This window comes from Strigops habroptila, chromosome 10 (assembly GCF_004027225.2).
Source record: "Strigops habroptila isolate Jane chromosome 10, bStrHab1.2.pri, whole genome shotgun sequence".
Lineage (NCBI taxonomy): Eukaryota > Metazoa > Chordata > Aves > Psittaciformes > Psittacidae > Strigops > Strigops habroptila.
In genome coordinates this window covers 41,994,479-42,019,523 of record NC_046359.1, presented here as the reverse complement: position 1 = coordinate 42,019,523, position 25,045 = coordinate 41,994,479, and the positions used below count along the sequence as shown (strand labels likewise).

Sequence of the window (25,045 nt, the reverse complement as noted above, 5' to 3'; positions counted from 1 at the left end):
GAAACTGGGGATGTTTCTCCCATCCCTAATGTGTTCAGCTTAGACATACCCTGCAGCACATTTCCTGGAAGCTTGACGCTTGCTTTGCTGCTATATATTGTGTCAGAGAATCTAAAACTGGATTCTTAACTTTCTGTAGGTCATTGCAACTACATGGATATGACTCAAGCAAGATTGTAGGAAGAGACAGTATCTTTACTATTCAGCCTAGTAAAATACGTTTCTTTACCAATAGTACTGGTGCACTGGGGTGATAATCAGAGTAAGGTAACTTGTAATTTTGAGTGAAATCAAGGTATCAGTGTCTGAGGACACTGTCTGTGATTGCACGGGACGTGCATAACAGAAAGAGGAAAGCTAGAAGATGCACCAGAAGGTGCAGGACCCCAGTTTGAACCTCACTTGAAATGAAGTTGTTAGTCCTGTGTTTCCAGGGTGAAAGTCATATTGGTGACATCCAATGGAAAACACTGATCTGTCACCTAGGCTCTGTAGTTCCATTTTAGACAGAATCATAGTGCTTGTTTGATCCCTCCACAAACTAATGCAGCCTATTGTGCTGGCAGAAAATAGCTGGGTTTGGTTTGGGTGGGCATAGCGTTTTTGTCACTGTTATTCAGGGCAGAACACAAAAGCACAGGGAGGCAAGGTCACTTGGTAGGCCAGAGGGGCATTGCTTCCAAGTCTCTTCCAATGCCAGTCCAGAGGAGAGACCACAGGGGTTGATGTGTTGTTTGAAATACTGACATGGCCTCCAACATCTCAGTGTCAAAATCAATAGGATTCAGATGAATTGGGCCCTTCATTTGCTCCTCCCCTCCCCGCTTCCACAGTTTTAATCTCTCTGCAGATGTACTCAATATGTTTTGAGGTTTCAGACAAATTTGGAACATTTTCATTTTTAATCTTAATTAGTTGACATCAGAGGACCTGACCCCTTTTATAATAACTGAAAGGGTTGAGTGATTGAGGTCTGAGCAGTCAAGGTCAAAATATGTTGCTTAATGCACATCTTACAATTATCTAATAGGACTTTATAACACCACAGATGTTAAACTACAAAGTCTTCAGATCCAAAGATCGTTTTTTTTCTCTATGATCAAATTAAATGGGATGTGGTTTTGGAATTTAAAATTATTAATGTCACAGTGGCATAACACTGCATGCAGCAGCAGTGCATCTGCTCATGTTTAGGTCTGTTCACATTAGTAATACTTAGGACAAAGCTGCTTCTGTCTTTAATACAGGATCTGTTATGTCACGGGAGGTTCCATGTCTGCAACACAAGCACCTTTACATAAGGTTGCTTCACCCACAGCATCTATTAGTGTGCATTAGTCAACAAGGATGAGAGCTTACAGGGATCAATGTTCCTGTTAACACACTGCATCAGGGATGGGAACAGACACCCCCATGAAGATGGGGCCGAGGAGCAGGTGACCTGGTTTTCTGAAGACATTGTTCTCAGTCTCCCTAACAGTAAGAATATCATCTCTGTTTGGTTATGCTAATCTGTTTTCAAAGCTTGATATAGTTTGCCAGAGCTGGCTGTTTCACCATTATAGTAACTCTTAACTCAGGGTGTTACTTCTGCAGTAGGAGAGAAAAGGGAAATGATCTACATTCAGTACAGCTACCACAGCAGCACCGGTTCAAGGGACTGCTTACAACAGTACAACTACTGCGTTTGGAGGCCTAGGAGCAACAGAGGAAGCTGTCTCAGAGCAAGAGGAGGGTGCTTGCTCATGCTTGAGCCAGTTCAACTAAACCACTGTAAAACTTGTACATGATTATTTCTACAGAGCTGCTTCCTATCTCTTACATTCAAATTCACCTCTTCAGTCAGGTAATTATTTTCCTTGATTTTGGAAAGAATAAAGTAGAAGTAAGGTGCTTGTATCAGGGTGAGTGCTTTTGGGTTTCTCTTAAATAACGTGTGTGTGCGTGAGTTGCAGCTTGCCTGCTCTCTGCACTGCTCCAGCGCAGTGTCATGGGCACGTGTGCCATGGTGACATGTGATGTGAGGGTAATGACAGCCTGGGCACGCCAGAGAGTAAAACGGGTATCGAACCTCACACCGAGCATAGTGCCAGGATTATATCACAGCAGGGATTTCTGGCTCTAAATTCTGGGAGCTGATCCATCACAAATAGCAGGGAAGAAGGAAGCTCTGGGTTTATTCCCGCAAGGAAAGTAAGAGCGAGTGGTGGGAACTTAGGACAGCACAATGTGAAGTGTTTCTGATGGAGGTGGCAGGTTTACAAGCACTAGGAAGCCTTCACCTGCAATAGTCTGTGCCAGTCACAGCCACACGTTCAGGAAAGGTCAGTTTAAAACGAATTCACAGGGATGCTGCTGAGGGGTTGGAAGAAGGTGCCCTTTGGAGGAGAGGAACTGCAAAGAGCTCCTCACTGTGTAGCCCACATGGCACGTGCCGAGGCAGGATCTCATTTTGGGATCTCATTTGCCACTGTTCTCAGATCTCCGAAGTAAATACCAGGACACAGAAGCAACATGTTTAGCTCCAGAAAAGCACTGAAAGGGCACCAAGTGGGTATAAGGTGGTACTTTGTGCTCTGCTTCTTCTGTGTGGCTCAACTGCCAGTTCTCTTCTATTAGATGAGAAGTTAAAAGAAACAGGTTTTGGCCACGGTAATTTTCTGTAGCCAGTGATAAAGCTGTAACTGGAGATTGATTTGGAGTCAGGCAGGAGGAAAATGGGCCTGGGGTGGCTTTGCAGGTGTCTGTGGGGCAGGGACCATTCTCAGGGGAGAGAAACGCAGGCAGCATTACTTCTAGAATCCGAGCACAGGAGCTCAGCTGAGCTCAGCAGCACGGTTTGGGATGTAGATGCAGTGTGAGTGCAGAATGGGAGAGGAGTTTGATCTGAGACACCCAAGACCTTTGGCATTTCACTTCAACATGCCCAGATGTGGTGTTACACCACGTTGCAGCCATAGGGCTGCAGGGAGGCTGCAGCAGAGGGGTAAGGTGAGACCTGGACACCTCTAAGCTCATCTCTAAACATCCTGCCTTAGAAAAAGCAGCCAGGATGCAGTCTGGGCAGGCAGGGCAGGGGCCCAGATCTCACTCCAGGTGGGTTTCCAGCAGCTACAGCTCTTGTGGCTCTGCAGGGTTCAGGTTAGGTCTGGTTGGGGTGAGGGTTAGTTTCCTGTAACAGCTGCTGGAAATCCATCTGAAGCAGGTTTGGGGTGTGTGTTCACTCCTGCCTTAATTCCTCAAGACGCTTTACTGTCTGACCGTGGCTGGGCAGGGAATGACCACGTACAACACTGCCGAGTTAAGGAAGAAGTGACGGTTTTGTAGAACTGGAGTTTAGAACTCCATGGAGCAAGGAATTCCATCAAGCTCCCAGGGCTCGAGGGGAGGTGGAAGAGTGACCAGTGAACCCTCTGGGTAAGAGGAGAGGGAACAACGGGAATGCTGCGATGTTCCCTCAGCACCTCCCTGCTCCCGCACCCCCCATTGCCCCCCACAGCCGTGCTGCCCTCCTCCGCCAGGGGGCAGCACCGCACCGCTCCCACCGGCAGCCGAGCGCCCGCCAGGGTACAGTGCCCCCGGGGCGCGGTACCGCTCGCAGCCGCCGGGGGGCGCGGCGGCGGCGGCAGGTCCTGCACGGTCCGGGGGTCCCCGGCGGGAAGCGGGGTCCTGCCCTGCGGCTTGCGGGGTGTCCGGGCCCGGGGCGGGAGGCGGTGCGGCGCCGGTAGCGCTGGGGTTGAGGGGCGGCGGGGCCCGGGCCAGGGGGTGGTTAATGCTTTTTTGATGGTTTCTGTGATTTAAAGACCCCGTGTCACGCGAGCGCTGCGGGATTTGCTACATCCCGCAATGAGGCGCGTTCCCGGGGCTGCACCCAGAGCGTTTCCAGCCCCGGGCAGGCCAGGGCGGTTTGGGCTGCGCAGGCTTGACATTCCCGCACACCCGGGCATGACCTTGGCATCGGAACCCCCAGCCTGGATGAGTGAGTGAGTGTCTGAGGCTCCTGGGGGGGCTCCAATGAGCGGGAGCAGAGACCAGGGGAGTCGCAGCTCGTTAGTGCCCTAATACCCGTGAGCAGCCAAAGGCACTCAACTGCCGCCCCCTGCCTCCTGCTGCCCGGTTTGTCCGCAGCTGCCTCTGGTTCCCCGCTGTGGCTGCGGGCTCCCTCCTCCGGGTGCAGGCCCTGGCTGCTTTCTGCTCCCCAGCTCGCTCTTGGAGCAGCTGCCGGGAGGACAGACCCCTGCAGCCTGGCGCTGGCCCTGCTGGAGCCAGGGAGAGCTCGGACCGGTGAGAGCGGGAGAGGCTGCTGCGGGAAACTGGTCTCCCGTGGGGCGAGGGCACCGCGCTGCGGGCGCACAGGGGCGCCTGGGGAGGCAGCAGCGGGCGCTGGTGGGGTCCAGCCCAGACCCCCGGCACTGGTGGGTACCGGCCCCTGTTTGGGGCTGCCGGAGTCGGTCTGTGCCGCTGCTGCCACACAGGGCCGGAGGGTTTTCAGCCAGATCCTGGCTCTCACCCCACCTTCCGGGAGAACAGGGACATTCCTGGGGTCCCGGCCCCGCTTCTCCCTCCCCGGCCGTGTCTGGGGTGCGGGGCCAGGTCGTGGGGCCGGGTTGGCCGGGCGGCAGCTCCGGGGCTCTTTGTGCCGGGCTGTGCTGCCGGGAGCTGACTGTGCCATGTCTGTCCCTGCCCGGCGACAGTGCGAGGAGTGCGCAGCTCCAGCGCCGACACAGCCACAGGTTGAGGGTGTGGGCCCTGTTTTGCTTATGGGTTCGTTTTGGGTTGGGTTTGGTTGGTTTGGTTTTTGTTTTGCTTGTTTGTTTTGATGTTGCTTGTTTGACTTGGGTTTGGGTTTTGGTTTGGGTTTCAGTTTTGTGTGTACAGATGCTGAGGCAATGCCTCAGAAGCCTGGACCTTCCTAGTAAATCTGGGTGACAGTTTAGCAAATACCTGGTATCTAGCACAGATCAGGTGAACGTAATGTAATCAGTAACCTGCTACATCACCAGAGAAAACCAATGACAGCAACCAGTTTGAGAGGTCTTCGAAAATATCTCAGCATAGTTATAAATCACACAAGCATAGAGCGGTTTGGGTTGAAGGGACCTGCAAAGCTCATCCATTCCAACCCCCTGCAATGAGCAGGGACATCTTCACCTACACCAGGTTGCCCAGAACCACATCCAGCCTGGCCTGGAATGTCTCCAGGGATGGGGCATCCACCACCTCTCTGGGCAGCCTGTGCCAGTGTTTCACCACCCTCATTGTAAAGAATTTCTTCCTCACACCCAGCCTGAATCTCCCTCTTTTAGTTTAAACCCATCACCCTTCGTCCTGTCACAGCAGGCCCTGCTGAAAAGTCTCTCCCCACCTTTCTTATAGGCCCCTTTTAAGTGGGTGCAATAGAAAGGTGCAATAAGGTCTCCCCGGAGTCTTGTATTTGTACATCTCCTTTTGGAGGGGATGAAGGACTCGAACATTTCGGTACTGGAAACTTCCACTGACGATACAAGTTGGAAGATACTCAGTGTCCTGAAGGGCCGGGGTGGCCGCCGCAGCGTCACAGCACTGCGTGTGCACTGTGCAGTTAGTGAGCTGTGAAGCAACCCGGGTGCGAGCTGTTCCTGAAGACACTCGAAGGCGGGTGTTAAGCTGACAGGGTGTAGGTGCTGGTGCACCCTTAACCCAGTGTGTACTTCCCAGGCTACGTGGCATTTGAAGAGAGACCTGGGTGGAAGAAGCAAGCTAGCTTCCTATCCTCATCCTCTTCCGAATGGGATCTAACGATCCTTTAAGAGCTATGAGTCCTTTTCCCATCTCCCAAGGTGTAGGACGCTGTTTTGACTTTCCCACTGATTCGATTTTGTCTGCCTCCAGCTTTTCAGGAGTGCCGATGTCTCCCTGGCAAGAAGGAGATGCCATCGTCGATGTTTGATTTAATTACCAGCAGTCAGTACACAAGGCAGGAAAGAGAATAAGCAAATCTCAGCATGGAGCCTTTCCAACAGAGAAGAGATTTTGCATCCCCATGTAAGTCAGCTCCTACTCCTTGTGGAAACACACCCCCAAGACTCCTGCATGCACATCACTGCTTGCTCATTAATTGAGTCTTAAGTAGCAGTTATCATCACAGTAGCAGCTCTGGAGTAACTTAACACCCAACTTCTTGTTCTAGGCACAGATTGACAACAGTGATCCAAAAACACAGGTTCCCCTTTCACAGGAATGTGGGATGGGTTTTTCCCCTTTTTAAAGTTGAAATACCACGGTCTTTCTAGGAAGAAAGCCCATGTGCCACCCTGCATACTGAGGCTGGAAGATACGGGTGTTAAATAAGGCATTTTGGATTAACAACATCTAGTCCCATCCCAAAAAGCGCAATGCTTTAAAATTATTTAACAATCAATTTTTATTTATCCTCATAAGAATCATAATCAAAAACTCAACGCAAGCCTGAACATGGAAGGACACATCGCAAAGAGCCAGAAATGGATTCTCAGCTGTAGTTCATTCAGTCGCCAGGTTGAGGCACAGGAGCCTTGTTTGGGCTTGCTCTGGTTTGCTCTCAGCTTGTAGCTGGTGAAACTGCCTCAAGGTGCTGCTTTGGGGCATCCTCTGATCGAGTGTATATAGACATACACAGCAATGACAGCTCGACTGAGCGACTTACACATTGGGCATCTCTTATTCCTTACAACCACCCGCTGTCTTTAAAGAACCTCTGGTGAAGTTACAGCATGACTCTTTCCCCCTTTGTCAGATTATGACACAGAGGATTGATCGGTTCAAATGCTGCAGTTTCCTACAGCTCCTTTTTTATTGTTGCCTTTTTTTGACCCTTTTATCAGTTTTTGCCTCTTTAACCTTCAGCAGCAGATGATGCTGCGGTCAGAAGTGTAATGAACTCTTGACAAGATGTGTTTCCTTTCCCTTGTGACTTGCAAACACCCAAATATTTTCTTTTAAGAAAGGCCTATTAAGCTTCCCAGCCACACTTGCACGTTACCATGTCCCTGTAACACCTACTTTTGATATCAAGCAGGGATTACCATCATAACCTGAAGCCTTCCACACAGTGCTGCAAAGCGAGGACCTTTTTGTTCCTGCAGGTCTGTTGGCTTAGCGCTGGCTCTGGCCTGTCTCACTACGCAGCTTATTCCCGATCCATCTTCTGAGCTTACAAAATATGAGATAAAAATAGATCATCGTTCCATCTAAATTCCCATAATCCTTGTGCTCATTAAAAATAAAGCCATGAGGCTGCTCTGAGTCAGGATTGCGCTAATTGGTGCAACTGGCACTTCTGACCTTGTGGTATCTACCCTTCCTACAGCCAGGCTCGCAGCGCTGCCTGCCCTACACGGCATATGTAACACCTCCTTCCACAAGCGCTGCAGAGGGACGTGCATGGAACAAAGCTCAGGAGGTTTTGCATAGCAGCGTGTGGCTTTTCCACATCCCACCCTCAGCTTAACCGAGTGTTTTGGGTTTATTTTACTATATTAAGTTAAAGGGCCACCACTAAGAATGAGAGGCCAACGTCCCAGAGCTCCATTAGGGAGACAGAGCTGTTCCCCAAATTGCTCTCGACAAGGGGCTCTGGTTCAGGTAGCAGCATGTTGGTATCTATGAACAACTGCCTGGCTCTCAGTGACTCAGGGAGATGCCAGCAGGAGCTTATTGAACTTAAACCTCATTTGAGCAGTTTTGTTTTAAAGAAAGGCCGGGATGAAGGAAGTAAACTCCCTTTGCTCACTTTATCTTACGGAACAGCTTTATCTTCTTAGTCTCCTTCACTACGCAATGAAATTAAATGTGTGTGTTTTTGTGCAGGGAATTAAAAACTATTTGCAGCAGATATTTTGTTGCTGCAGCCGCCAACAGAGTCACTGTTTGATTTATGTGTGTTTCACTGGGGTCAGGAAATCACTAATGGTAAACCCATTAATAAATCTAATCCTCTCACTATCAAGCTGTATTTAAATAAGCACTTAGATAAATTATACTGATAGGACAATCAATTCTCTGAATGTTATAATAAAAAGCAGAAGGAACTGAACTATGCAAGGGATGGATGTACCAGAACAGGAACAGAAACTGAAATGGTTCAGAGAAACTCTCATTCATGGTGGGCTCACAGAGGTACCTAAAGGAAAAAAGCTACTTTTTGTTTAAACCTCTCGTAACACAAGAGGGAAGGAACAACCAGTGCAAAACCAGCACATCCACAGCGAAAGCAGCTTTTCCTGAAACCAAGTGGGCTTTTGGAAGGGCTTGTAAGTGGTCTGCAGGACTCACTGACCTCCCCAAGCTCCAAACCGTACCAGGACAACAAAACCAAACCGGCGAATTAAAAGGGAAACAAAATAGGGACCTAAATTCCAATGGGCCAGGACACAAGCCAGCTCCTAATGGAAGGGTAAGGAAGACAATTCCTATATATAGCAAGATTATTCCACACTTGTCCACTCCAGGGATCCTTACACTTTTCCCTGAGGCACTTGTCCTTGGCTATTCTGGATGTACGGATAATGGCTTGGACGTATCAGGGGCCTGATTCTTTAGGCAGCTCCAACTATCTGTGGTTGGATAATGAAGGAAGGCAATTTCATAGGTACCTCAAACATGAAAATGATGGATAGTCTGAAAAATGAGTATTTAATGTTGCTTTTTCTTGCAGAATCAGGGTCTTTGTAAGCCTGGGGCAAAACCCAGGAACGCTGTGGGAAGTTAAAAGCCTAAAGAAGGAAGCCTAAAAAAGCCTGGCCATCTAGCTACTAATAAACTGATGAGTTTCATAGGTTCTCAGGCCAAAACCCATCATGACAATCATCAAGTCTTACTGACCTGCAGAATGTAGGTCACGACCTCCCGCTGTAATTAGGCTAAACTGGACCTACTTCTGTTTCAGCTCTGTAATAAATTATTTAAGCCAACAGTTTTGATTTCAAGACTCAAGGGATGGAGAACCAAACACACACCCAGGCTGGGGCTTTCCCCTGCTTCCTTCTTCTCACCTCAGCGATATTCCGCACTGAACTGCTGCATTCCATCTTCTCTGTTTCAGTTTGAACCCATCACCCCTTGTTCTATCGCTCCAGCCCCTGATGCAGAGTCCCTCGCCAGCACCCTTGTAGCCCCCTTCAGACACTGGAAGCTGCTCTGAGGTCTCCAGCAGCTTCTCTTCTCCAGGCTGAACAGCCCCAATGTTCTCAGCCTGTCTCCATACGGGAGGTGCTGCAGCCCCTGAGCATCCTCGTGGCCTCCTCTGGACTTGCTCCCACACACATTTGGTTAGCACATACTTGTCTGCAAACCACGCTGCCGTTCTGGATGGTGGATAACAGCTATAAACATAAGCCACGCACCACACCTTGGTACTGCAGGGCAATGGCTGCAATGAGAACACCCTCAGCTGCAGCTTTAAGCGACAACGGAATCAATACTCAGCACTGGAATAAACAGAAGCAAGAGAAAACGTGCCAGGAATTCATCCAGCACTGGTTAATGGACATTCTTTCAGCCGATACACGGATACTGCAGGCTTGTGGGCAATGAACAGAGCTGAGTTTTAAGACTCTATTGGACCATTAAAGTAATATTTATACTCATTTTTGTCATCAGTTTTGGCTGAGGAACGTCCTGAAGAAACAACCCACCCTCATGACAGCCTCAAGGTCCAGCTCCGATGGCTGCATGTGTCAGGGCCCACAAGTCCCTGCCTGTGGGGTAACAGCACGAGCACTGCACATTCAATGCTCCCCTGCTTTTACCAGCTGCAAGGGAGCTGTCAAAACAACAACAAACCCCAAACAACCCCAACCCCAACCCCAACCCCTCCATTCCGTTCTACAGACTGAAGATTGCCATTTTCAATGCAGGCAAATTTACCGTAATTTAATAACGATTTACAACAAAGCCCGTTTCATGTTTTCTAAGTAGAAACACAAACAGCCTTTATTCAGCTGCAGGAGGCGTGATATGTGGCAATGCCCAGTGGCCTTTCAGAAAACCAGCTGCCAAAGGAGTAAAAATACAAGATAAAGAGTCCTGAGAGATAAACATTTATTACTGTGTGATCAGCATGTCATGATATGGTCACGACTCGCGCTGCTGACAGGAGAGGGATGGGTTTGCTTGTTAAAAATACAGGTTTCTTTCCAGCAGGAAGGATTTTTTTCTTTAAAACAGCCATTCCATACTAGGCAGGAGTTAAAAACAATGGCTTCCTCAGTGTGACAACATGGCTGGTGACAACACACTGGATCCCCCACCACTGTCCCAATATGCCGACAGCAAGTTTTCCCTCCCAGTTTCTCCCTCCCGCTCCCTCAATTCCTCCCACCCCTCACAGCAAAACACCACACATGGAAAAACAGGAGGGAAACAAAGAGGTAGACGTAACTACAACCATGGTGCTGTCGTGGAAGTTGTGCTGGATGTCTCTCAGGCTCCATGGAGTTCCTTTTGTTCTGTGTTGCGGTATTACACAGCAGCAGTTGACACAGAAGGCGACACGGAGCGAAGAGCTGGCGCTAGCAGAGGGATGCCAGGGCCATGGAGCGAAGGGAGCTGTGCCACTCCGTACTGCTCTGCCTAGCTGGAGTTGTTTAAAAACACACCACGCTGTTAAAAAGTGCAAGTATCTACAAAAGGATGACACTAAAAGGTTGGTTTCACGTCTCTCTGGGATGGGGGCAACCCAGGTTCCACTCCTGCCATGGCCTCAGCTCTCGGGAGCTTTAGGAGGATGCATTCCTACGCAGTGGCCTGTGGAGAAACTGCAGTTTCCAATGCATGCTGGAGCAAGGGGTGCTGCAGAAGCTTCCTTCCCCTCCCAGCTCCCTACTGCTCCGCTCCTCCCCTTACCACTCCTGGCACAGGAACATTTGTCTCCACGTCCCTCCTCACGAATGCTCCACCAAGCAACGTTCTCCATCGCAAAGCAACGCTACAGCTGGATAGTGAACCAAAGTGTTCTTTTACTATCTGTTGTGTTTATGGTCAGCACAATAGAGAAAAGCACATGAAATAATCTTGGGGGAGGGGGGAAATATCAACTCTATGTTTGCCACACACAAAATTATAATGGGAAGAGACACCTGATTTCTCTTAGAGAAACGCTGCTTCTGGTATCTGTCTACATTTCTGAGAGACATCTTGGCTCATGGAGAGGTTTGATTAAGAAAAAGTCCAATGAAACAAATTCCATGAAATAACACCAAACAGGAGCAGCCCTTTGCAAAACCACTGGAGTCACTACAGGCTCCTGCATCCATTTAATCACACAAACCAAAACCGCAGGTAACGCAGGAGGGAAGGAGAAAATCGGAGGCAAAAACAACTGGTACCAAGAAAACTCGTTTTTATCATACAAAATGAACACCATTGTAATTTGAAGGAACTAACTCACTTTAATAGGACAGTTGTTCACTGAATAATCATCCAATGGTAAAATAAAAGCTTTAACCTTAAAATGCATAGAATCCTTTTAAAGACTTCTTCCACACCACAGCCAGGTAGTCTACAGGTTGTACAGGCGAACCCAAGCTGCTCAGAGGTGCTGGTAACCTATGCAGACGTTTTAAACCAGAGTGTGGTTTCAATTCTACTCTCCCAATGGTTGCTTTGTTTAAAAAACAGTGTAAAAACTATCAAATATGCAATTTTGCAAAATAACCCTTTATTTCTTATGGCTCCATTATTTCCAAACAATACAGTACCCCAGGTGTAGAATTATTTTGACTGATTGTACCAGATCACCACAAAATCCCCAGCTGGCTGTCAAGAGAATGCACCCAACCGTGGACTCATGATTTGGAAATCCCAGTTTGAAGTACCTTTGGTCCCAAAATGTTACGTCAAGGCAAAGGGGAGCAGTTGAATCCTGTCACACACAGTGATCGGTATCCACGTTACCTCGTACAAAGAGGTGAGAAACGTGAACAGCACTTTATGGCAGTGTCAGACAAAAAGAAGTGACATCGTTTGCAAATCAAGTGACTAATGGACAGTACCACAGTGATCGTTGGAGTTTTACTGCTGTAAGATGCATCTGAGTTGTGATGCTGGAGGTGGAGAAGAAAGCTTTTAATTCCCCAGTAAGCAACTGACACTGAAATCTTGCTTTTCACAATCTGGTGAGAGCAACTTAAGAAATCAATCTCTCCTGCAAGAGACATCACTGCTGCAACACTCAACAGAACTGTCCAGGGCAGACAAGAGCAGCTGTAAGGGACACGCACTTGCCAATGAGTGCTGAAGAAAACACCGCTCCGTGCAAAGGGGCAGATCCTCTTCCTGTAATGGGACTTGAGGAGCAGCAACATTAAACCATGAGGACTTGTACCATTTCAATGGTAACAACTTGTTTACGAACAATTCAACACAAAACGTTAGAGATATTTCGTGTGCAACCCTGGCAGAGAACCATCTTTATTCACAACACACTTAAACGCTACGCTCGCGCTTGTGTGCGCAACAGCGTTTTGTCTGTGAATTTTTCATTCTTTAGCACTTCATACATTCTTCCATTTCCCCCAATAGAAATCCAAAGATATATTAATTAACCATTTTGTGATCAACTGTATGGTTCATTAACATCATTTTCTATGGATGGCATGGCAATCCCCCCACCTGTAACACCAGAAGGAAGAACCGAACTGCAACCGACAGGAATTCATGTTCCTCAAACCAGCCTGCGGAGCTCCAAACTGGCTTGACCAGCACAGTATTTTTAGCACAGTATTTCCTATGCACTGGATCCACTTTTCCCCTGAAGAGAAAAACTTCTTATATCCAGTTTATCCTCTTTGATGGAGCAGCATCCAAGTTCATGCTGGGAGGGTACTTCGGAGTTTCTTAACAGTGGTTTAATTCCACTGTCATCCACAGCAACTCAGCTGTAAGGAGACACGATGCCAGGCTCTTCACGTTTGCCAGTGCAGGCAGGAAAGAAGCCTAAGACCTAATACTATCTACTCACCCTATTGAAACAACAATCAGTGCTTGGAAACAAACGTCTCGCAATAGTAAGCACTACAGAGGAACAAACTGAAAATGAACAGGACCAGATAAATCAAATGATTATCATTATTGCGCATTACTAATTTCTTTAGGCAGCATGTGAACACTCACTATTGACTGCAATCCACTGGAACAAAAGAAATACTGCATTTGAAAAAACAATATGCTCTTACATGGAGGTCACAGGGTCTATAAAGAACAATCTCCTGATGTGAGCTACTGCTGTGCAATCTGCTTAGATAAACTTCCCTTTTTATGTATCACTCCAGTCTGTCCTAGCTCAAAATAAACCCAGCTGTACTGTGGGCATCTCCGTGGTTGTGATCAAGCCACCTGGTGAAGGGCAGGAGTAAAGAGCTTGCCATCTGCATTCTGCACTTTCCAGAGCCTGTTTACACCATGCACAGCAGACGTAACCGCTTCAACAGCGCCCTTCTGCAAAAGGGCAGATTAAATACATTCATTCCATCAGCTGGACTTTAGCAAGAGCAACAGAGAAAAAACCCACCAAACAAAACCACGCTCCCACTTCCTTTCGGGGCATACCTCTTTTAAAGTGGATTTCCCATTACACCAGAGTTCAGGTGTGTGACTGGGTGTAAAGAGGTGGGATAGAGAAACAGGACCCTACCAAAACATGAAGCTGGAGGTTCTTTACCTCCCAGCTGCAGGGGTTAAGTCAATGAGGGGACTCACACACAGTTTAGGGGCACAATTTTGCAACCATCCCCACTGAGCCACCTCAGGGGGCACAGGGGTGCCACAACTGACCGGGTGTTTTTCCATTAAGTCAGAGAAATAGGCATTGCCTGGTATTTTGGGATGCTCTTAGCTCCCCGCCAAAGCGAACATTGGCCAGGCTTTGTATTCTGCACACCACCCGCTGTGATTCACGTAGCAGGAGAGGGAGGGAGAAGGGGGATCAATATTGCTAACTCAGAGCCAAAACTACTGAGAGCTTACTTTGTTCTCAGTAAAATTACTGTGTAAAAGGCAGTATGCCAACATCTGAAGTTCTGGCTATCCTGCTTGTATTTAGAGATTAGTTTTATTTTAGGAACAGCTCTCGCAAATCTGCGTATAATCACACAAACACAATGCCAACTAGACCTGCCAGGAGTAAGACCGTATGTCATAGACATCCTACATATCTGAAAGCATCTCCTGTTCCAGTTTGCCCTTCAAGTCAACTCATCCTTCTTCCAGTATGGTTTTAGCACAGTGGTGAGCTAACTAATACTGCCCTCCATGTAATTATTCAGAGTAGTTACCATCCTTTTTTGCAGCAGTATCCTCCTATAGATTTATGACAGAAATTACACCTATTTTTTCTTTTTAAGAAACTAGTTTTTCTTCTCTGACTCCTTAGCAAAACATTAAGATGGTTGGCATTGAATTATTTCAACTCTCCCACAAGTACATTTAGTGGTGTTGCAACTAGCGGGGAGAAAAAGGCCTCAATGAAGCACTCAAAGGTCACCTTGGTTGGACTGCAGTATACAAAATACAAAGGTGGCTCAAAATCACCAGCAGCACCAGCAGACCTTCAGAAACAGCTTCTGATGCCGGACCAATAAAGCTTCCCTCTATTCCCTAAGCTTTATGTCTTTCCTTCACTGTCTTTTCACCTTTAAAAGCGCATTTTCAAAGCTGATACTGATGGCTGAGATGCATTCTGAACAAAAGGGGAAAATTAACCAAGCGAACTTTCTATTTTCCAAGTCTCCTCAGAACACGAGATACTGGCAACACATGGAATTCGGAAAGCTGACGGCACAACCACAGCAAGGATGGGCTGATCCATCAAACGTGGAGAGCTCTGAATCACACTACGACGCTGCAATGCTTTTTTTGAGGACTGATTCCTCACAAAACACACCTGATGCTGGATCTTATTTGGAACTTGGGTTTAGATCAATGTGTCTAATACAACACCTGCTGACTGCGTAGCTGCAAAGATACCGCCACCAGCTCTGTCCAGTATCTTTGACTCCAGCACAATGAGTTGCAATAAAGTACAAGTTGTGCAAATGAGGAATCTCTACCACACCAATGCTGTACAGGCTACTGAAGAGACAAGTTGCTGAGTTTTCTGAGCTCTAACTACAATGCCAAGAAGTACTTGCGGTGACAGAGCTTTCTTGTCACAGACATTCTTCTACGGTGGTTGTACGATTGCACCTTTTGTCCAAATGCTGAATTTGCTTAAGTGTGGGTGAGAATATACATTTTTAAAAATACAGACAATTCTTAAAATAATACGTCATCAGGTCACTATGTTACTGATCTTCACTTTCAGCAGAGTTCAACATTTCCCCGCAGAGAGGTAAGAGTCCGTCCAGTATTTTCCTTTACTCTTGAATATTCACATTTGCACATACAACATGATACTCATTTGCAAGAGCCTGGATTCCCATTGTGTCCTCAGGTCCCATTCCACTTTTAAAAGAGGCAATGATAAAAATACTGAAAGATGCAGTACCACATACCACCCGACAGGAACGCAAACGACTGTACGCCCACTAGCCACAGGTTACTGAGGGTCATCTCCCGAGAAATAGCTTTTGTTTGACCCTGCGGTGGAGGAAAAGCTCCTAAAAGAGAAAAGAAAACATGTTTAATGCTTCTGCAGCAGGAACAAGAGCCTTCATGCAGGATTCTTTACCACTATCGCTTGTCCCCACAACCAATTATTTGGTTACTTCTGTATTACGCTGTTAAACTTCCAAATGACTCTCCAGCATCACCAGTTATCTTCAAGAAAATAAAATTAACCCCCCTTATCTTAATTACTAAGAACAATTTCCATTTCACCTGCATATAAAGCATAAACTTCAAAGCATTGCTTCAAAGTGACAATCCTTATTTTCAACCTTTGCAGGAAGGTCTGACTGTCAACCGAGTTTTCTGTGTTACTTATGATGTTTAACAACACCTGGATGATCAAATTGAGTGGATTCCATAGGAAACTTTACAGCTGCTTGTAATGATGTTGTATAGTGTGAAGAAGCAACACATACACAGTCTCAAGGTTCCTCTTGGAATATATAAATATATACACACACTTTTGGATTTTAAGCTAGTTTTCACCTGCTGTTTGATTTGAACACTCAGTGCCCAGTCAGTCACACACACTCATGAAACACTGTCAATCGCCACAGAGTTTTCTAGGAAAACTTTACTGAAATGCCTGTTTAGATGACAAAGACTGGGAGCACACAGCTAAAAAAAAAATAATTTTTCCCTATTTTGACTTTTTCTGACTTCCAACACTAAATTAAACGTGTCTGAATACATCAGAGCTTTATGATCATAAGCAAATTGCATATATTTACACTGGCACATTAAATCTGCATTCATTTTCCTGAGCTGCACAAAGCCTGCATGAGAAGAACCACTTTCGTTGTGGTTATTCCTAAACAGCAGATATAAAACCTCTAAATATACCAGAGAAGATGATGTGCTTGCTGCAGCATTATGAAGTCACAACCACTCCCAGAAGAACAAGAGATGAATGATTCAGAGTAAAGACACAGCAGTGTCAATTCTTCATCTCAGAAACCACACAATTTGGGCGATTAGACACCATCAGCAACTTAGCTCTGCGCTTCGCATTTGCAATCACTGCAGGAATTGCAATCAAGCATTTAAGACAAAGCTCTTCTTCCTGTATGAATGCTCTTAAATTAAAAAATAAAATCAGAATAATTAAAAAAAACCGAAGGTAACCCTTGATGAGCCCCCTCCTCCTCTCACCAATATGTATGTTCACTCATGGGCAGATTTGCCACACCGTTTATTCCTCAGCAATCCTCACTGCTAAGCTTCTATTTGTCCACAATACATTTGTTCTTCCATGGCCCATTAGTTTTACTGCACCAACGCTGACCTTTGGTTTAAAGAACATTCCTTTCTCCTTGGAACAGACAGCAACTGTCTCTTCCCCCCTCACCCAAATCTTACAGAGAAAACAATCCTTCACTTTCCTGGCTGGGACAAGCCAAACACTTCGAGTTGTCCTTCACAGACATGACTCCTCCTTCCCCTTCCTCATCCCAGCACCTATTATTTCTTCCATTTCCAGATGAGGTTTCAGATCGGGTACGATGAAGAGTGTTTCTGCAGCACTGGTGAAAACCCTCTCTCATTGCCCTGTAGGATGACACTGCCGACTTTCCAAGCTACAACACACCAGCTGGCTTACGATCAGAGTGAATGAGGAACATGATGACTTCAGTATACAATTACTCATTTCCAACTGATAAGCTCCTGGTTTATAGTTTGGGGTTTTTAATTAGTCTCCAAGTGCTTTTGTCCTGCCAAATGTAATCTCCTTGGGGTTACTGTAGTGTTAAAGGTTATGCCTGCTGAAGACTTCAGAGAACTCGCTGAGCTTTCCACTAGCTGCTAAAACAGGAGTCCTTGTATTGCTTTTACCTACAGATATTAACTGTAAAGAGCTTTAATTTTATGAATTTCAGGTGTTAAAATGCACCTTTAAAGAAGGATGGGACAGTTTCACATCCAAATTTTAGGCAGATACTTTTTTTGTTTAAGGTGTCTAACGTGACAGGTTTCTCCCAGATCAACTGAAGTTCTTAACACTTAGGAATACAGCAAAGAGACAAAAAGATGGTTTTGGCTTTGTTTCTTCTTCCTAAATATGCCAAAAGGAGGTAACCCTACCAATGCTGTTGCCAATGCAAACTTCCGAAGGTTCATGTAGCATTAAACATTACTCCAGCTCTATGAAGTAAACTTTATGAACTAACAAGTTCCTAAACAGTGTGTATTTAAAAAATCAAAATGCTGAAACAGCCCTATGGCTTAAAACCACGTGCCCCATCCCTGGCAGTGTTCAAAGGCCAGGCTGGACAGAACCTTGGGTGACATGGCCTAGTGTGAGGTGTCCCTGCCCATGGCAGGGGGGTTGGAAGTGGATGACCTTAAGGTCCTTTCCAACCCAAACCATTCTGTGATTCTATGACTTGAGACAACGCACACACCAATACAAAGCCAGCTCTTGGGCAGCTTCAAGGATCGCCCTCACATTAGGCCCCAGGACTTTTCCAAACAGGACGTTTCCACAACCTGTAATAGCCCTTTTGCAGCAAGCCAACACAAGCAGTGCGAGCAAGTGCTCAACTGGCACAAATGGTAGTAACTTTAAATGATGCTAATTTATGCCCACTAAGGTCCTATGCCATCACATTTACATTTGAAACGTCTTATTAATTTATACTGATTACACTGGCAAATTATAACCAATTATCCTATTTTGGAAGCACATTTCTATGAATAAATCTGATTATATCCATTAAACTCTGAAACTGATTTTGGGGGTATGACTTATTTTAATGGTACTTGTGAAATAATGTCTTGGTAACAAGAATTCTTTACCTCCTACTGACTACACTTGTAGTTTTAAACAGATTTACAAAGTTATTTGTCTAATGAAGTCTAATATATGTGTTTGGATGCGATTTATGGAGCAGGGTCTGACTTTTGCCATCAATGATGGCTGAGTGACAGCAGTTATTTCATAGAACAAAAATACAGCTCTGGGTTGCTAAAGAATTCTATGAATCTTTTTTAGCACTCCAATTGATAAATTAAGCACTCAAAATCAAATTAAAGCAGTCTTTGCAATAAATCATCTAGAACATGTAGCGTCTTTAACATAGTCACTCTGGAATATGAAACTCAGTTGATTTGAGACACTGTGATACCTGCTAACAAAGAGATTATTTTTCTTCAGAAATAAGTTGCTTTATTTCATCTGGAGTCTACTCAGTCTATGTTTGATAAACTCCCTTTCCTGTACATTGAAATAAAACTCTATTTTTTCTTCCCTGGATTTTCTTTTTCTTTTGTATTATGACAAATTCCTCTGTTCTGTGTTCTGCACACACACGCCAGAGGGCAAATGGCATACTTCAGTATCAACTGCATGGAAAGAGAGAGCCTTGAGGAAGCACTTCTCCAGCTAGAGTTTCAGAGTATTTACCTGGTATTTTAAATCCCATGTTTGCCAGTATCTCTTCAGTAAAGTTATTAATGCCTTGAGTTTATTCAGATTCCTCTGGTCCATTAACATTGGAAGTTATGACAGAATATATATGTATATATAGTGTATATTATGACCAAAGTGATCCTCAGCACTTCACAGCAACGAGGCCGGTACCGACAGCACAGGGCTGCAGATCAAGACTCCAAAGACTTTCTGCTATTTAACTCTTATGGATCCTTCTAATCCTAACATCCTTCTGTTTAGCTTAACAGGAAACTGAAGAGGACCATGGTTTTGGATTAGACCTTCAGACGAGTTAAATCAGTTTTCTCCAACAGTACAAGTGCCAGAGGCCCATGCTAAATAGCCACGCTAAGCAGATAAAATAACCTGCCTCATTTAAGAGTCTTATTTAATCCCTTTAACTCAAGAACTTGCTCATTTTAAACCCTGAAGGTTTTAGATCCCCTCTAAACTTAACATAAGCTCTAAATACTTCCACTATATATATAGATGTTTGCTACCTCTTTGCATCTTGCTAAGTTATTCCACTCAATGAAATGCCACAGCAGCAAGTTTCACAGCTGAACTACATGTTATTGCAGGAAAAAAGAGGATTTCCTTAGATCTGTTTTGAATGTGCCATCTGCCAAACACTACCCTGGAATATTAAACTATCCTATGTTACCCGGTAATTTACCTTTCCTAGATCATTTTTGTCATACTTTTTTGCCACATAAAAAGTAGTAATACTTAAATCTACTATATTCATCTGAAGAATGCATATATATCCTTAAAGCATTTTGAGATCCTTGTAAGAAAAGCCATTACAAAGCACAATTCTCTTTGCTAGATATCCTCCTACCTGTTTCATAGAAATGTGTCAAGAGATCCTCCTTTTCAATGAATCGTTGATAAAGCCAGTGTGTAAGAGCTTCAGGCTCTGCAGGTACATCTTTAACTGGGAAAATCCTACCAAAGAAACAAGCATAAATTAAACCTAGGCAATGTGTGATGAGCAAAGCTCTTCCCTTCTGCCCAGCCCACCCCAAAATAGCGAGAACAAGAGTTGGGTATAAATCTAACTGCATGGTCCGTTGTCTCTCTGGTTCACAGGTCACAGAGGTATTACAGATACACAACTGGAATATTTCAGGTTACCAGCCAAATACACACAGGCTGTGCTGCCCCATTTGATCAAAGCTGAAACGTTGCTGAGGCTTTTTAAAATACAAACCCACCACGCTATTACTATCCTTAAAAAAAGTACAAACCAAGCAATGAAGCTCATGCTGCAGAAAGACTGAGAAGGTCTGTCCACAGGTTTGAAGAAACAGTTCTCAACAGGCAGAAGCCACGTAACAGCATCACTAAGTACCAATGTGTCTGACCTCTGTGCTTTCCAAAGGAGACAGCTTCTTGTCTGAAATGTCTAAGGCAGGTTCCACACTGAAAACTGCCCATGTAAGTAAGCGTGCTCAAGTATTGCTACTCTATTTTAAAAACCCCAGTGGAAGAATCACCAATGTTTTGGTACTTCTACGCTGAATACTAAAGGTCTACTTAGAAAATCAGATATCCAGAGCAGAATTCACATACAGAACCCCCAAATCACCCGCCGTACCTCACTGGATTTTGGTTTTTCCAAAATAGAATTTCAAGTCTTACAGTAATGGTGCAATCTCCTCAGTAGACCCCATGTGCCTAAGGGCCCTTACAGAGAAGAACTTACCTACCTGCTGTGTTTCACTGGAGGCCAATGCAGGAGAGATTTGTGTATCAGGCTACCCTGAAAAATTCATACTCTGAAATGTAAGACCTTGACTGTAGGTTTCTCTTTTCAGGTGAGCTCCCTGTCATCTACACCATGCTTCTGCTTTCATTAGTGGGGTTTTAATTCCATTTTCAACACAGTCTTGATTGATTGGAAAGAATTTGAAGTAATGTCACGATCATTTGGGCAGTGTCTGAACAGATACGGGAATATCAGATAGAGAAACAAGATGCTCTTGAAGAATGCCTTTCTTGCTGTTACTGCTTTCAACATCTTTGCTTGCTTTGTTGCCAAATCATCTGTACCTACTCCTTTCAGTTTGATGCATGGAAAAATAAGCTGTAAGTGGAGGAGAAAAGGAGCAAAGCATTGCTCTAATGAACCTACTTCAGTATACAGGGATAACTTGAATATAAGGAGATGAACAGTTATATTTACCAACTCTGGCATCGACATGAACTCAGGTATTTCTGTAACCTTTGCAGCAATTCTACCTACGTCCTTCTCACACTGTGGAGTTCTCTGTGCTCTAGTAAAGCCAGGCTCAGTAAACTAGAAATTTGCACTGTTAGTAAAATACAGCTTGAAGAAAAGTCTTTGTCGAAGACAAATATTATGAAATAGCTGGTAGCGCAGTAAATAGCTCAAGTCCTCAGTGTGAATATCAAGAACGATGACAAAGAGAGGTAATAAAGAACTATTTTATCTTGAAGCCCAGATGTTGTACAGCAAATTAAACCATGGAAAGGCAAGTAAAAAACACACCCTCCGAGAAAGGACCATTTCTGTTGAAGCTATAACACTATGCCAGACTTACTCTCCGTCCCCAGACATAACTGAGCTGCCAAGCACTATTTTTACTCTCTTCTGCCTATCTGCTGTGAAGAGATAAAGAGACTCAGCAACTGAATATTGTGTTTCACAGTGTATTTTTGAAGGCCAGATGCTTGCTTACGCAAGTTTGAAGATGGCTCAGAACTAACAGGATGCCTGTGCAGGCTCAGGACAGAAGTCTAGGGTTACCTGGCTTTGCTGTCTGTAAGCTGCAGATACGCTCCATGTCCACTGCTCAGTTACCTAATGGGTAGCAACTCTATGGCTCAATAACCAAGTAAGCCTGGTATTTACCCAAGAATGTACCTTCTAGTCTGAAAACATCACAAGACCTTACAAGATACTCATTAGAAGCAATTGATGAGCTGGCACTTTAATGGAGCAGCAAAGCAGCGTAAGTGATACCAGTACTGCGAGAGGCTAATGGAACGCAGCACACCACTTTCCTGATTGAATCCACGGAGGCTCTTGTATGAATCAATACAGTACCAGAAGATTTGAATCTCTGGATATCAACTCTGCTTCTTAAAAGTTGAAGAAGCAATCACCCAGTCGGAATGGATATTAATGCAGAGTGGAAAACAACTGGTTTTCCAGTAACGCTGCCACAATTTAGCAATGGTAAGTACAAGTGTATTTAGAAGCATTTTCAAACGTATTTTTAGATTATCCAGAGTTATTTTTAGAAGTAGAACATTCTTACTAATGAGTGAGCTAAATGAGAGATGAAATGTTTATTAAAAAATCCTTCAGCTCTGGAAACAAGCCCATCCTGCACTAGATAAGGTGAAGCTAAACACCCCCCCCCCCCAGTATTTATACTAAGCATACTGCCAATATCATCATTCTCTGCCCATCAGATGGCTCAGCTGGCATCTGTGCTTTGTAAGAATGCTCTCTTTAAAGAGACTGGCTTCAGAGAAGGTAACTGAGAAAGTATACTGATACAAAACTATGCAGATGACCCAAAATAACAGTGGAAAGCCATTGCTCTGACTGGAGCAGGGTCATCCCCAACCGTCACCTGCGAGATCTGGCAGGTCTAGTGTTCAAAAGTGCAGGAAAGAGTTTCTTCTTTTCATGAGACATGTAAACAGGCGTCAGTGTGGTCAGTGCATGAGCATCATCATGGCTCTACCCCACCTCTGGGTATCCAGCACCAGGACCGCCACTAAAAGCAAGCAGTTTGCTGATCTCCTCAGGAAAAGAAAAGGTTATCACCACACAGAACTGTCCTGACAAGGAACAAAGTCAACAGCTAGTATCTGAAGGTTCTAGATTCTCTTGGGCACTTAAATTTTTCTAGCTTTTGGACAAAAGTAACCTCACACTGCATGAAAGTAAGAGCATCTTTGTTACTAGTGTGGCAAACAAGGCATTTGATAGCACTAGATAAGCTGACTTGACCAGAAAGTTCAGGCAGAATGGCAACACCTCCTCTGATTTCTCCTCAAAAGGGCAGCTGCTTTGCTATCATCAAGGGGGGCTGAACTTAAGTAAAAGCAATGCTACCACAGCCTGCAGCCTGAGAAGGGGTGGTGGAGTAAAGATGGACTCTGATGGGAGTCTGCAAAGCTGTCTCAGTAATGAAGCATCATCTTCTACCTGGAGGTTACCTGTCTACAACTGTGAGGTGACAATGGCTGTGGGACACCCCGCAGAGGTGACTGAGGGACATCAAACTTTCTTAAACCGCTACACAGATGTGTAAAACCACAATATATTTGCATAAATCACAGTCCAGGAAAGAAAAAAGGATTTTAAAAGAGATACAACTGCCAAAAATGTGGTGGCATAAACAAGGAACCATGGAGACTTAGCTACTCACAGGCCATTTCTCAAAAGATGCCAAATAATTTTCAGAAATATGTCATTTTCAGAAACATTTAATCTCTTTTAAATGGTCCTTATTGGAGAAACAGCCTCTGATTCTGCATTAAAATTGTAAAGTTCATAGATACCACCTTTATGTAGTAGTTCCCTTTCATTATCTGTCCTACCCTGAATTCAAGTTCTTTATTACCCCCTAATAATCATATTTCTAAATCATAATACTACCTGCTGTTTCAATGACTCTTTAAATAAACTCAGCACGATGAAAGCTGCTAGTACATCTCAGGCATGACCAAAAATAAGTTACTTGCACAAAAAAAGCATCGTAAAACACATTGCCAACTGGATGCCCTTCATGGACGTTTCTGTGAGGCTCATTCAGCAACCACAATGTATTCCATCTTATTTATAGCCAGGAGCCTCGTTTACTTCAATAAATCTGTATCAATGTGAACACAAAAAAGGAACTTCCTCAGTAGTTGAAAGCTTGTTTCCACAAGAGCACCGTTCAAAAAGTGGTATGAGGAAGGAAAGTGACATCGTACTCATCGCATTACGGCACAAACACAGATGACTTAGCTGGAAATAGCATGGTACTTTCATGCAGCATGAATTTTCTAGTGTGAGATGTCCCTGTCCATGGCAGGGGGTTGGAACTAGATGAGCTTTAAGGTCCTTTCCAACCCAAACCATTCTATGACTCCATGAAGTGCAGCTATCCTCTGCAGTGGAGGAGGCGACTGTGGCTGGCTCTGCCTTTGGGCCTCAATCACTATCACACAGGGAAAAAGTGGGATATGGTCATACAAGGGCATGATCCAGAGGGAAACTAATGCAAAAAAACCTGACCCCGTACCTTTGTTGGCTGAGGGGAAGCCAAGCACTGAGCAAAATCCACCCCCAGGGTTCTTTCAGTTTTTAACACCTGGGTTTTGACAACAAAACTGCAGCACGTGGGAAATCTTACTATTAGAGAAACTTGGAGACCAGCTGAGAAACACCAAGTCAGCCAGACCAAAGAAGTGACGGGTGTAAGAAAAGAAGAAATAATCCCAAACCTCGTCTCACTGCAGGGAAATGGTGGGAGCTGAGAATAGCAGCCAGTATGCAGTGCTGCTACATCCACACCAAACCACCCAGCTCATTTCTGCTGAGTGTAACTGCAGGGGATCTGGATTTACCGTCAATGCGTATCATAAAGTGACCCAAGCACAAAGCTTAAACCATCCTGAGAAGAGGAACCAAACCTTTCCAACAGACTCATGAGAAGGCAGGTTTCAGAGTGATGCCTCTAGTTAGAGTTGCCTTGCACCCTCCAGCCCCTTGTGGGTTTTTATGGTGCTCACTGCTTTAACAGATGGGTTGAAGTTTCCCCTCACAATGCCAGCACCGTGTGCCCTGGAAGAAGTTCATTAGATACCTTCCTTGAGCACTATGTTTCAAAAAGCAAACCCAGTTTCTCAGCTGGGTTTGCTCTCTGAAAACTCATTCCAATGAGTTTTGAGACAAGTCTGTCAGGGTCAAAACACTACTGGATACTTAGAGGGTAAGTTCTCACACCTTTCTGTTTTGAA

General features: G+C 45.0%; 1 protein-coding gene and 1 long non-coding RNA gene across 3 annotated transcripts in view; one reads left to right on the top strand and one right to left on the bottom strand.

Moving 5' to 3' along the window:
• Positions 1–3,858: 3,858 nt before the first annotated feature.
• LOC115613452 lies at positions 3,859–7,875 on the top strand. 2 transcript variants are annotated; one of them, XR_003993392.1, is made up of 3 exons: positions 3,859–3,983; positions 5,872–6,024; positions 6,170–7,875. It is a non-coding gene; the product is annotated as an uncharacterized LOC115613452 (long non-coding RNA). The 2 variants fall into 2 exon arrangements; XR_003993391.1 differs by having other exon boundaries at positions 5,872–7,875.
• A 2,167-nt stretch (positions 7,876–10,042) lies between these two features.
• LPGAT1 (lysophosphatidylglycerol acyltransferase 1) overlaps positions 10,043–25,045 on the bottom strand; it is a 65,289-nt gene continuing 50,286 nt past the window's right edge. The window contains exons 8-9 of the mRNA XM_030498850.1: positions 19,896–20,002; positions 10,043–15,614 (exon numbers count right to left, since the gene is read on the bottom strand). Of these exons, the coding sequence (XP_030354710.1) occupies positions 15,463–15,614; positions 19,896–20,002 (259 nt within the window). The 3' untranslated portion in view covers positions 10,043–15,462. The remainder of the gene's footprint in view (positions 15,615–19,895; positions 20,003–25,045) is intronic.